Below are 14371 nucleotides of genomic sequence, written 5' to 3'. Positions count from 1 at the left end.
GAACAGCCATTTGTTTGCAGCTGGAGTGAGGAGGAGTTAGTAATATCTTCTTATTATGAGAGAAGGGGGTCCCAGCACTGTGTGTGGGCTGCATGAGGGGATCATGTCACCTCCACACATCCTCATCTTCCTGCAACTCCTCTGATTATTTAGAAGAGACATTTATATACAGCTGACCATTTACACAACAGCCTCTGCCCCCAAGAGCTTACAATCTAAGGTCCCTGATTCTCAGATCTTATGGAGGACCCCAGTGCTGCAAGGCTGAAGTGCTGACCACAGAGCCACTGATATGTAGGACATTACATGGGGAGCTCTGCCAGGCCTGATAGTACATTCAGTGACCCAGGTGCACATGGTACTATTTTCCTGCCATGCTGCTTGGCCCCAGCATAGGGATTACATGCTTAAAGTAGAACCCCATCAGCCCCAGAGGAGCTCATTATCAACCCCAGAGGAGTTCGCCATCAGCCCCAGAGGAGCTCACTATCAACCACAGAGGAGCTCACTATCCACCCCAGAGGAGTTCACCATCAACCCCAGAGGAGCTCACTATCCACCCCAGAGGAGTTCACCATCAGCCCCAGAGGAGCTCACTATCAACCCCAGAGGACCTCACCATCGTCCTCATAAGAGCTCACCATCATCCTCATAAGAGCTCACCATCATCCTCAGAACTCTCTATCAACCCCAGAGGAGCTCACCATCATCCCCAGAGGAGCTCACTATCATCCTCAGAAGAGCATGCTATCAACCCCAGAGGAGCTCACTATCAACCCCAGAGGAGCTCACTATCAACCCCAGAAGAGCTCACCATCATCCTCAGAAGAGCTCACTATCAACCCCAGAGGAGCTCACCATGATCCTCATAAGAACTCATCAAAATCATCCTCAGAAGAGCGCACTATCAACCCCAGAGGAGCTCACCATCATCTTTGGAAGAGCGCACTATCATCCCCAGAGGAGCTCACCATCATCCTCAGAGGAGTTCACTATCAACCCCAGAGGAGCTCACCATCATCTTTGGAAGAGCGCACTATCATCCCCAGAGGAGCTCACCATCATCCTCAGAGGAGTTCACTATCAACCCCAGAGGAGATCACTATAAGTCTCAGAGGAGCTCACCATCAGCCCCAGCAGAGCTCCCCATCAGCAACAGAGGAGATCACCATCAGCCCCAGAGGAGCTCCCCCATCAGCCTAAGAGGAGCTCACCTTCGCACCAGAGGAACTCACCATCAGCCCCAGAGGAGATCACCATAGGCCTCAGAGGAGCTCGCCATCAGCCTGAGAGGAACTCACCATCAACAACAGAGTAGCTCCCCATCAGCCCAAGTGGAGTGCCCCATCAGACCCAGAGGAGCTCACCATCAGCCTCAGAGGAGCTCACCATTAGGACCAGAGGAGCTTAACGTCAGCCTCAGAGGAGCTCCCCATCAGCCTCAGAGTAGCTCCCCATCAGCCCCAGAGGAGCTCTCCATCAGCCCAAGTAGTTCACCTTCAGCCTTATCGGAGGTCACCATAAGCCCCATTGGAGCTCTCCATCAGCCCCAAAGGAGCTCACCTTCAGCCTCATCAGAGGTCACCATCAGCCTCATTGGAGGTCATCATCTTGGGGTGTCTCCAGGACTGGGACAAGGGGTGGGTAGGAGGGACAGCTGCCCTGGACGCAGTGGTTCATTGCGAGGATGGGGGTACCCTGTGCTGGACCTTCTGTTGCAAGGTGACAAGAGTAGTGACAGCTACATCACTTCTCCTCTCAGACCTGCCCTTGGAGGTGTTGATTGCGCACCCTCTAAGCAGATTCCTTGCACATCAGGAACGTGAGGGGGCGCAGTTTGGCATCTTTGCCCTGGGTGCTAGATTATCATGTCCTAGGGCTTGGTGTCTCCACTTTGTATCATCCTCATGGTCCCAGATCTACAGTTCAAACAGTACACCTTCACACTAATTTTCCATACTCGACAAATCAAGTTTACACCACTTGGAGGATATCTGTTGTGATTATTCATGGTCATATTAGCCAAAGAATACTTATGAACTTTGTATATTGAGTAAAAACTTGGCCCATGCTTGGTCTTCTTATTCTGACTCCTCAACCATTTTTGTAGCTTTAGAGATGGAATAGAGGAATTATGGATGGGAATTGGTTGGTCGTGTGTAACACTTTCAGGAGAACCAGATTCTTGTTCCTCAATTAACGGACATTCCTTAGAAAAGGAAGGATGAAAGGATGACTGAGAGGATATTGAGCCTTACACTGGAGATCATCTACTTGGTGACCGGAGAGGTGGGGAGGATTCTGGGAGGTCTCATGACATCACTCATCTCTATTAATAAAACATAGCCCTGAGTGGAGAGGTTTGGAGTATTCTGGGAGGTCACATGACATCACTTATCTGTATTAATAAAAGCCTTGAGTGGAGAGATGAGGATGATTTTGGGAGGTCACATGACATCACTTATCTCTATTAATAAACATAGACCTGACCGTAGAGGTGAGGAGGATTCTGGGAGGTCACATCACATCACTCTTAAATTGTTATTAAACCCAGACCCTGCATTCACTATATCCGCTCTCCCCGGACCCTGCATTCACAATATCCACTCTCCCCGGACCCTGCATTCACTATATCCGGTCTCCCCAGACCCTGCATTCACTATATCTGCTCTGCCCAGACCTTGCATTCACTTTATCTGGTCTCCCCAGACCTTGCATTCACTATATCTGGTCTCCTCGGACCCTGCATTCATTATATTCGGTCTCCCACAGTACACAGAACATGGAAATGCAATTATTTTAGTAAATATAAACTGCTAAATACCTTTTCTAATCAGCAGTTAGAGCAGTCCTGTGATTTCTATCAGTGTCCAGCAGAGTACTGGTTAATTTTGTAGAAGGACTTTTTAATCTCCCCTGATTATTTTATGAGGCTGCATAAACCCTGACCCTCTGTCTGGATAGCGCTGATTGGTCCTGTGCTGATCACATGCACTCTCCCACGAAAAAAAAAAAACTCTCTAGTAATATATACCAAACTGAGCATGTGCAGCTTGCCCCCAATGCTCTGTTCTATCAGCAGATGAATTGGGGACAGTAGAAGAAGGGGAGGATCAGAGTAGACAGGATCAAACAGCCTTTTTACACAATGCAGATGATTAAACCCTTAGGTTCCACAGTGAGTATAACAAGCATGCTTTCCTGCATATATAGGCTGATTTTACTGTTGTGGGTTTAATAACACTTTAACTCTGATAAAGTGGACCTTGGATGTCATTTTAAAATAATTTTTTTGTAAAGGTAAGATGTATATATTTGTTAAACTCCAAGAATACACAATATTAAAGAAAAAAACTGGGGATAATTTTACACCAAACAACCATTCCTGTTTGTCAAAAAGATGCAGCCAGAGCCCCATGATGGAACCTTTACTGCCCTCCATGACAACTGAGAACAAAATTGACAAGAAGATACTAGAGGTCACCAACAAGATCATTGAGCTGCTGACAGAAGAGGTGAGCGGTGCCGGGAATTCTGGGACATTATCCAGTAACAGACAAGGGATGTGTCTGGATGGTGACTGTATCATTGTGTGTTTCAGGTTCCTATAAGGTGTCAGGATGTCACTGTCTATTTCTCCATGGAGGAGTGGGAGTATTTAGAAGGACACAAGGACCTCTACAAGGACGCCATGATGGAGAACCGGCTGCCCCTCACATCACCGGGTAACAGGAGACTTTAATTTCTTGTATTGAGGATCCACCTAGAGCTCCTCCCTTCCTGACCAGGCCATTTTTTGTGTTACTTTAACGGACAATTGCGCGGTCATGCAACGCTGCACCCAGATTAAATTTACGTCCTTTTTTCCCACAAATGATCTTTCTTTCGGTGGTATTTGATCGCCTCAGATTTGTTTTATTTTTTTGCTCTATGAGCAAAAAAAAAGATCAACAATTTTGAGAAAGAAAACTATATTTTTGACTTTTTACTATTAAACATGTCCAGTAAAAAAATGTAAAAAATCAAATTTCCTTATAAATTTAGGCCAAAATATATTCTCCTCCATGTCTTTGCTAAGAAAAAAATCCCAATACTTGTAAATTAATTGGTTTACATGAAAGTTGTAGCGTTTACAAATGACGTCAGATAATGGGATTTTTTTTTCTACTAGTAATGGCGGCGATCAGCGACATGCGGTCATGCAATGCTGCACCCAAATTAAATTTACGTCCTTTTTTTCCCATGAATTGAGCTTTCTTTTTGTGGTATTTTATTGCCTGTGCGTCTTTTATTTTTTGTGCTATAAGCTATGGACAATCTGACACTGGGGTGGAACTAACTTGGTGTCATTGACATCCCCAGTGACACCAATACAGTGATCCGTGCTAAAAAAAAGCACTGCCACTGTACTAATGGCACTGGGCAGGAAGGGGTTATTGCAAGGGGCGATCAAAGGGTTAACTGTGTTCTGGGAGTGTTTTACTAGGGGGCGTGTGCTTCACTGTAAGCACACTGATCGGGATGGCTGTACAGTGCGCAGTGTGCTCGAGCTGACAGAGAGGAAGATTGTTTGTAAACAATACAATCTTCCTCCCCGTCGGAGATGCTTGGTAATCACCGGGTGCTGGTGGGTAATTACCATCCTGGACCCAGTGATTGACATCCGCGGCCGCAAATGGCGGTGAGGGTAAGGCTTGCGTGCGCCCCCTACCCGGAAATGCAGAATGACTTATATACGTGATTTATATATATATATAGCAGATATATATATGTATGCTATAGGGCGGTCCTAAAGCTGTTAAAATAACTAATTTTCTAGCAAAAAAATATTGATTTGTACATGTAAACAAAAGTGTCAGAAAAAGGCCTGGAGGTCAGGCGGTGAAAGAAACGCATTCCCCTTTTTAGATTGTAAGCTCCGATGCACAGGACCCTCTGATTCCTCCTGTATTGAATTGTATTGGAACTGTACCGTCCGCCCTCGCGTTGTAAAGCGCTGCGCACTGTTGGCGCCATATAAATACTGTATAACAATAATTGCAAACACACAGGGATGCCTTTAATGTCTCCCCGTGCATCTGCAAACGCCCACGCCAAATCGCATGGTGCAGTGCATATTTGGAAAACCTTCATGGGCTTCTTTTCCGCAACTTTTTGCGCATAATTAATGAGACCCCCTTCTCTCATAATAAGAAGACAATATTATTATCCCACCCCATCCCTCTTTGTATTTTTTATTAGTTTTATTAATTATTCACCTTTAATTATTAGTTAGGAACCCTTTTTTTTTATAGAAAACAACCTCACTTCCGCCTACAAACCCCTCCCACACACGAAGGTCAATGTTGCTTTCTATCACTTCCGGGTACTCACTGAACCAACTGCAGCTGGAGGAAAGCGCCTAACTGCGCCCCCTGCTGGTGTTACATTCACAAGCTCTCACAATGTTACACAACGGCGCTGTGATTGGGTGAAACCAGTAGAGCTTAGTGGCCATTTTGTTGTAGCCCAAATAGTGTCCTACGGGGAAAGCAGCGGCCATTTTGTTGTGGTCTGTAGGGAATTTTTTTTTAAAATGAGAGCTTAGTTCATGTACAGGTTGTGTTTACTTCTGTGTGACCAGACTGAGGAGAACCTCCTGGAACAGGTAGATCTAATTCATAGTGTTGTCACTTCTAATAATAATGTCATGGCTGGAATGTAGTGGGTGGGGCACACTAGAAGACCCCCCCACCAGCAGTCCCTGATTGATGACCAGAATCCTCTGCCCCTCTTTCCTCCATAGCTGTCATTACTGAAAGAAGACTAGACTTTTTGTCCAGCCACTAAAATGATTGTATGGTGTAAAATGACACGATGTGGCGACTGGGCATGCAAGTATGATCCGGCGCAATGTACATTATTACTAAGGATCTGCAGATGTGTAGGTCAGCCTAAGCTGGGTGTGAATGTTTTATCCATTGGGGGGGATCTGCAGACCTCCCCAACATCAACTCTGCCCCATAATGATTAAAGCGGACTTCCGCCCCCCCAAAAAAAAATGTAATAAATAAAATTCTGTAGCTGCTGATTTTTAATATTAGGGCACTTACCTGTCCAGGGATCCAGCGGTGTCCTCACCCGAGCCGATTCTTCAGGTAAAGACAAACTGAGCGGCTTTGACCGAAGTTGACTAATATCCTTGCTATAGGTGTAGGCCGTTTATGTACTTCCTGAAACCTGCCTGAAAAACTCCCACAGAAGGCATTATCCAGTCCTGCCTTGTTGCTAAGACGTTGCTAAAACACTCCCAGCTCTTACTGCTCACCTTCACCATCACAGGAGTGAGTTCTTCCTCTGATTCAAACCCCCTCACATGCTCCTTCACTCTCCTGATATAGTAGCTCTGAGCTCTGTATTTGAGCGCTCACTCCTGGGATGGTGGAGGTAAACAGGAGTCTCTTAGCAACGTCCTAGCAACAAGGCCTACGGCTATAGTAAGGGCATTTTTCAAGTTTGTATGCATTTATCTACAGGTATCCCTTATCTGCATAGGCAGTTTTTTGGTGAAGGTGACCCATGCTTTTAAGCTCTTTGCCCAGGCTTGCCAGATTGGGTGAATGTTTCGTGATGACTGCAATCAATGTATTTATAGATCACCTGTAATAGGTTCCCTTGATGTACCACCTGCTGATTCTTACCTTTTCTGTACCATCTTCTTCTTCTTTCGTACGTTCCTTGTCGGTCTATGTTTCATGGGGATAGTGACCTCCTTCCCTCCACCACATGACTGTTCATGTCTGGTGATTGGCCGCTTGGGGCTTGATTGCTGCATCCTAGGAGGAAGGGGAGACATACTCCTTTTGCTCAAAAGCAGGGCTCGACAAATCCCAGGCGCCAGGTCGCCTGGGCCTCCACCAGCCCACACTGCCCTGTGCTCCCCTACCCTCTTCCCTATCCCTCCCCATCCAGGTGGAGCTCCTTGGTGCACACCTCTCCTCCCAAATTCCCTGCACAGCCCCACCAAAGCCGCCCACAGGAGGACACTGCATGCTCGTCACCCACCACACAGCCACCCCTTAAAACCACCCCAACCCAGGAGAGCCCATGGAGTAGAGGGCGCACCCCCCGCAGTGACCGCCCCATCAACAGTGGTGGTCATCAACATATGCAGCTCCCCACTTGGGGAGCACCTCGTGCAGATCGGAGTCGCTGGGGCCACCAAGTTCCACCACCTGTGTGACAGCGGACAGCCCCACCTCCAGTACTGCACCAACTCCCCCACCGACAACAATAATCAGGTGGACACAGGCTCGGTTACCCCTTCTGGCACCAGATCCTCTCCACTGGCACCATCTGGAGGAGCCACTGCTAAACAACTGAGAGCTGTCCCGCTGCCCCCCACCTGTCCCGCTACCCACCCTCCTGTGATGCTGCCCCCCTCCTGTGATGCTGCCCCCCACCTGTCCTGCTGCCCTCCACATGTCCCGCTACCCCCCTCCTGTGATGCTGCCCTCCACCTGTCCCGCTGCCCCCCTCCTGTGATGTTGCCCCCCCACCTGTCCTGCTACCCCCCTCCTGTGATGCTGGCTCCCCGCCTGTCCTGCTGCCCCCCCACCTGTCCTGCTACCCCCTTCCTGTGATGCTGGCCCTCCGCCTGTCCTGCTGCCCCCCACCTGTCCCGCTACCTCCCTCCTGTGATTCTGCCCCCCCGCCTGTCCTGCTGCCCCCCACCTGTCCCACTACCCCCCTCCTGTGATGCTGGCCCCTCCGCCTGTCCTGCTGCCCTCCACCTGTCCCGCTGCCCCCCTCCTGTAATGCTGCCCCTCCCACCTATCCTGCTGCCCTCCACCTGTCCCGCTGCCCCCATCCTGTGAGGCTGCCCTCCACCTGTCCCGCTACCCCCCTCCTATGACGCTGCCCTCCACCTGTCCCACTGTCCCCCTCCCATGACACTTCCACCACCTGTCTCCCTGCCCCCTCCTGTCCTGTTGCCCCCCTTATGTCCTGCTGCCCCCGCAGCGGGCTGAACCTGACCCAACTCTTCTGTGTCAGCCAGTGGGTTAACCTATGGGTGATGTCACCGCTCCTATGGGTGATGTCCTATGGGTGGTGTCCTATATGTGACCTCACCATTCCTGTGGATGACGTCCCTGCTCCTATGTGTGATATCACTACTCCTATGGGTGATGTCCTATTCGTGACGTCACCGCTCCTATGGGTGATGGGTCCTCAGACCCATCTCCCTGCTGCCATTCACATCCGAACTCCTCGAGCGCTTAGTCTACATTCGCCTAAGCTCCCACCTCAACGACAACAACCTCCTCGATCCCCTACAGTCCGGCTTCCATCCCCTACACTCCACTGAAACCGCCTTACTCAAACTCTCCAACGACCTGCTAACCGCCAAAGCTAATGGCCACTATTCAGTGCTCCTACTTCTCGACCTCTCCGCGGCTTTCGACACAGTCGAAAAACTCCTCCTCAAAAAACTACAATCCCTTGACCTCAGAGATTCCGCTCTCTCCTGGCTCTCGCCCTACCTATTACAAAGCTCCTTCAGCAATACCTATAAGGCTACCACCTCCCCCTCACTCCCCCTCTTTGTTGGGGTCCCTCAAGGCTCTGTCCTTGGGCCCCTTCTCTTCTCCATCTACACCTCTTCCCTTGGCCAACCCATACACTCCCACGGCTTCAACTACCACCTCTATGCCGATGACACGCAAATATATCTCTCGACCCCTCGCCTCACCCCCTCAGTCTCCGCCCGAATCACAAGCCTACTGAACGACATATCAGATTGGATGTCGCTCCACTTCCTTAAACTGAACCTCTCCAAAACCGGGCTCCTAGTCTTCCCCCCAGCCCGCGCACCCCCCCCTACTGACTTCTTCATCACATCCAACACTGCCACCATCAGGCCCACCCCGCAGGCCAGAGTACTTGGTGTCATTCGTGACTCCAATCTATCCTTCCAGCCCCAAGTCCAATCACTAACAAACTCATGCAGACTCCACCTCCGCGACATCGCCAAAATACGCCCATACCCAATAACCAATAAACAGCTCATCTACTCATTAATCATATCACGACTCGATTACTGCAACTCCCTAACACTGACGTACAAAGCTGTCCATCATACTGCCCCAAACTACATCACCGACCTAATATCCAAATACCACCCAACACGCACTCTCCGCTTCTCACAAGACCTCCTTCTCTCTAGTTCCCTAGTCTCTTACTCCCATGCCCGCCTCCAGGACTTCTCCAGGGCGTCACCCATACTCTGGAACTCCCTACCTCAATCCATCAGACTATCACCTACTCTCCTCTCCTTTAGGCGCACCCTGAAAACCCATCTCTTTAGGGAAGCCTACCCCGCCCCCTGCTAACTTGACCGACCTCCTCCACTCTTCCTACCACTCCATCCCCCACAGCTATTTCCTCCTGTGCCACCATCTCCTCCCTCCTAGATTGTAAGCTCCAAGGAGCAGGGCCCTCGAACCCCTCGTGTATTGCATTGTATAGTTATTGTACTGTCGGATGTTCTGTCTCCCATTGTAATGTACAGCGCTGAGCGAACTGTTGGTGCTTTATAAATACTGTATAATAATAACTAGAAATGCTAAAATTTCTGGGGAAATTGTGTGAAGTGTTCTTGCCTCCACCAGTAGTCTACAACTGGAGTGGGCAGAGTAGCTTTTGTCACTCTGCTGCCTGCTCACACACCTGGGTTCCTATGGCAACTCACAAGAGCAGAGGAGCAGTTAAAAACAAACTGCTCCAAGTTGCTTACTTCACTGGCGGTTGCCATCTTCAAACGGTTGTAGTTTGAAAACTGTAAATCCTACATTGAAGAGCTTTATATTGTGAGAATCACAATACCCAGACCTACATTTTGATGCATAGCATGTCTCTGAAATATTAAAAATGAAGGCATAGTCGCAGTTTAGAAATTGCCCTTCAAATTTCAGGTGTCTAGAGTGGATTTTCAATGAATGTCAATGGGCGGCGTGAGTTGCAAGCAAATGGTCATATTGTGAAAACTATCAGGACTATGGCTTAGCCGTGGACCTTTTTAGTGGCAGCAGGGATAGCTGAACGTTTTGATATAAGATTTGTGTAGGTGGGCTTGAAAATGAGGGAGTGATGGCAGTTTAGAAATCATGTCCTGATTTTTCAGCTCACACTCTAGCTTTTGTCAGCTCCCACTCTAGTTTTGAACATTCCGCCATTCATTCCTATGGGACCAATTTCACCACAAAAATGGCGATATTTCGTGAACCATTCGGCGAAACATTCCACAAAGTAATAGCACACCAATCAGGAACAGTCCGCACGTTTTGGTTTATTACATGTCTATGTAGTGTAAAAACTGTGGGAGGAGTTAGGGTGGTAAATTTGGCTATAATAAGAATATATATGTGAGTTAACAATAAGTGGTCTTGCCATGCAAGAACACTTAATAATGTCACAGTCCCATGGGTGAGTCATTGCATTACTAGCCATTGTCCAGTGCTCTCTTCTGTCCCCCTGAAACCATCACTGGCTGGGGATCATATGACCGAACCTGAGCAGGCTGAAGGTAAGTATATCAATCTTTCTTGCACAGGTTAGTCAGCATGGGTATTAGGAGGGGGGAGGGATCATTTTTTAAGACTAGTTAGGTTTAGCACGGAATTGTACTTTACGTTATCTTATGTCTTGGCCAATCATAAAAACTATTGAAAATGTTGATATTTACAGTCCATATTTTCAGTCCTTCAGCATTTGTGTTTGCAAGCTGTGAACTGCCTTTATGCAGATGATTCTGATAGTTCCATTAGGAATTACGAGAAACTCTTGACAAGGCACAATTATTGGATAATACACATTAGTGATCCCCTTTCCATTACATTTGGTGCTGGCTTGTCTCTTGCCAGTCTACAGAGAGGAATGGAGAATTAGAGCTCCTACACAACTGGATATTTTTATTTATAGGTAAAGGACTTTTCATTTGTGGTTGTATATTCTATATTACAGGATCGCTAAGTAAATCCGCTCATTGGAAGGTGTTTTGGCAAGAGACAGAGTCTTTTTTAACCAGTCATGACTGAACCATGGGGAAGGAAGAGAATAGCAGAAAGGATATTGGACCTCACCTTGGAGATCATCTACCTACTGACCGGGGAGGTGAGGAGGATTCTGGGAGGTTATAAGGCATCATTCTTATCTCTATTAATAAAACACAGAGCTGATCGGAGAGGTGAGGAGGATTCTGGGAGGTCACATGACATTCCTCTTATCTCTATTAATAAAACACAGACCTGACCGGAGAGGTGAGGAGGATTCTGGGAGGTCACATGACATCATTCTTATCTCTATTAATAAAACACAGAGCTGACCGGAGAGGTGAGGAGGATTCTGGGAGGTCACATGACATCCCTCTTATCTCTATTAATAAAACACAGACCTGACCGGAGAGGTGAGGAGGATTCTGGGAGGTCACATGACATCATTCTTATCTCTATTAATAAAACACAGAGCTGACCGGAGAGGTGAGGAGGATTCTGGGAGGTCACATGACATCCCTCTTATCTCTATTAATAAAACACAGACCTGACCGGAGAGGTGAGGAGGATTCTGGGAGGTCACATGACATCATTCTTATCTCTATTAATAAAACACAGAGCTGACCGGAGAGGTGAGGAGGATTCTGGGAGGTCACATGACATCCCTCTTATCTCTATTAATAAAACACAGACCTGACCGGAGAGGTGAGGAGGATTCTGGGAGGTCACATGACATCCCTCTTATCTCTATTAATAAAACACGGACCTGACTGGAGAGGTGAGGAGGAATATGGGAGGTCCCATGACATCACTCCTATCTCTATTAATAAAACAGAGCTGACTGGAGAGGTGAGGAGGATTCTGGGAGGTCACATGACATCACTCTTATCTCTATTAATAAAACACAGACCTGGCCATAGAGGTGAGGAGCATTTTGGGAGATCACATGACATCACTCCTATCTCTAGTAATAAAACACAGACCTAACCTGAGAGGTGAGGAGGATTCTGGGAGGTCACATGACATGACTCTTATCTCTATTAATAAAACACAGACCTGGCCAGAGGTGAGGAGGATTCTGTGAAGTCCAATATCATGACTCTTCTCTCTAATGATAAAACACAGACCAGACCGGAAAGGTAAGGGGGATTCTGGGAGGTCACGTGACATCACTTTTATTTCTGGTAATAAACACAGGCCTGACCAGAGAGGTGAGGAGGATTCTGGGAAATCACATGACATCCCTCTTATCTCTATTAATAAAACCCAGACCTGACCGGAAAGATGAGGAGGATTCTGGGAGATCACATGACATCAATGTTAAATTAAACCACTGACAGATATACTTTTGCCACTGTTAAAGGTAAATGTATGTATTTTTTAATGCACAGGATTACACAGTAGTGAAGAAGATATCTACTAGTCATGTTACATCCTGCAACCATTTACATGCGTCAGGAAGTTACAGTTTGAGCAAGAACCCCATCATACAGCCATTTTACTGCCTCATTCCTGAGAGAAACAAGAAGAAGATATTACAGGTCACCAACAAGATTTCTGAGCTGCTGACTGGAGAGGTGAGTGGTGCTGGGAATTCTGGGACATTTATTGTGACATAAGGAATGGGGATGGTGTAGTGTATCATTGTGTGTGTCGGAATGTCACTATTTCTTCTAGTAGGAATGGGAGCATTTAGAAGGACACAAGAGCATCATGATGGAGAACCGGCTGCCCCTCACATCACCGGGTAAGAGGAGACTTTAATTTCTTGTATTGAGAATCCACCTAGATACACACATCCTCTGATAGAAAGACATAGAAACATTGGATTCAGTCAGTGTGTGTGTTTCCTACAGATGGATCCAGTAATGGGAACCCACCAGAGAGATGTCCCCGTCCTCTGTATTCCCGGGACTCCACACAGGAACATCAGGAGATCCCTCAAGAGGATCAGGTAGAGAAGATTGTGGGTCTTATCAAAAAGTATAGAAATCTATTCTGTATGAGCTGTAGAGTCTTAGTGTATCTAGCAAAATGGTGAAATACGATGATATATTGTGTTTCCAGAATGAAGATGGAATTAACATTATAGTTAAAACTGAGGATGAAGAAGAACCATATGTGATGTGTGATGATCCATGTGAGGAGGAGGAGATCCCTCTAGAGATCAGCACAGGTGAGTAATAAACACTAAATCCAGAGAAGAGTCCCGGATCCTCCTTGTTCAGTCACTACAACAATCTCTTCTTCTCCCCCCTCCTCTGTCAGTAGACAGTAATGGAGGGACAGTATGTGCCCAGTGGGGGGGTCAGGAGCCATCAGCCTCTATTAGACTCTGGCTCTCCTCCTCACATCATGTCATTGAGACGTGACCAGTCTCCCCCCACAGACACTCTCTGGGGTCTCTCATACAACTCAGTACAGGGGGCTTCACTCTCCTCTTTATTCACAGACCCCGGAGACACTCAGAGAAACATCAGCACAGAGGAGGAGGAAATAACTGAAGTGAAAATCAAAGAAGAGGACATTCCTATAGAGATCAGCACAGGTGAGTAATAAACATTAAATTCAAGGAAGGCTTTGCAGGTTTCACCCACATTTATAAGAAATAAAGGAAAAAACTTTGTGTGATGTCCACCAATGTCAGATTTAACTAACCAGCTGGATTACTGTTGTCTTTAGCTACCTTTTAATTTTGCCACAAATAAACAATCTTGCTTGTTATGAGCAAAGCTATTTTACAGATCACAGCCTTTTGGCTAAGATCATTATATCTCTTCTTATCGGTGTCCAGTGGGGTGCTCTGCCATCATTCTGGCCTTCTTGCTGGGATGGCTGGCTGTATAGTATCCTTGCTGGTATAATGGGGTCCCTGAGGGATCTTCCTCATGGGAAAGGAAACTGAATTAAGTGTTCACTGGGCAAGGTGAGGATCGCAAGTATTTCCCTAATGTGAATGGTTCTGGGGGGCCCAGTGCCTCCTGATTTGAACTGTGCTACCTTGTCTGGCTATGGGAAGGGAAGGCAGTGAGCGTGAGGTGTCAACTGTCCCCTTCGAGTGGTATTCTGTGAGTACTGTGGGCACTGTGGGTTTGGGACCCCGCCGTGTGAAAAAGCCCTAGACCATGACATCTAAGATTTTTTTCTACTCATCACCTCATGGCCTAGGCCTTTTGGCTGAGACTGGGCCAATTTTTGTTACTAGGCCACAAGGCCTGATCATAGTATTTAACTTTGGCACTTTATTTTTCTCGCTGTCGTCGTTTTTTTTTTCTGTCACCTTTCACTCAAGAATTGTAGGGTGTGGCGTTTCGGGTATACCCTGAAGTCTAGGGGGAGTA

General features: G+C 47.2%; 1 protein-coding gene across 1 annotated transcript in view; it reads left to right on the top strand.

Moving 5' to 3' along the window:
• Positions 1 to 5541: 5541 nt before the first annotated feature.
• LOC149466156 (uncharacterized) overlaps positions 5542 to 14371 on the top strand; it is a 67461-nt gene continuing 58631 nt past the window's right edge. Inside the window, exons 1-7 of the mRNA XM_089672704.1 lie at positions 5542 to 5647; positions 11002 to 11151; positions 12422 to 12607; positions 12711 to 12777; positions 12887 to 12984; positions 13098 to 13206; positions 13483 to 13578. Coding sequence (XP_089528830.1) covers positions 11068 to 11151; positions 12422 to 12607; positions 12711 to 12777; positions 12887 to 12984; positions 13098 to 13206; positions 13483 to 13578 — 640 coding nt within the window. The 5' untranslated portion in view covers positions 5542 to 5647; positions 11002 to 11067. The remainder of the gene's footprint in view (positions 5648 to 11001; positions 11152 to 12421; positions 12608 to 12710; positions 12778 to 12886; positions 12985 to 13097; positions 13207 to 13482; positions 13579 to 14371) is intronic.

This window comes from Staurois parvus, unplaced genomic scaffold (assembly GCF_062004578.1).
Source record: "Staurois parvus isolate SC_StPar_1 unplaced genomic scaffold, SC_StPar_1.0 ptg000132l, whole genome shotgun sequence".
NCBI lineage: Eukaryota > Metazoa > Chordata > Amphibia > Anura > Ranidae > Staurois > Staurois parvus.
This window is presented reverse-complemented; position numbering and strand designations above follow the sequence as displayed.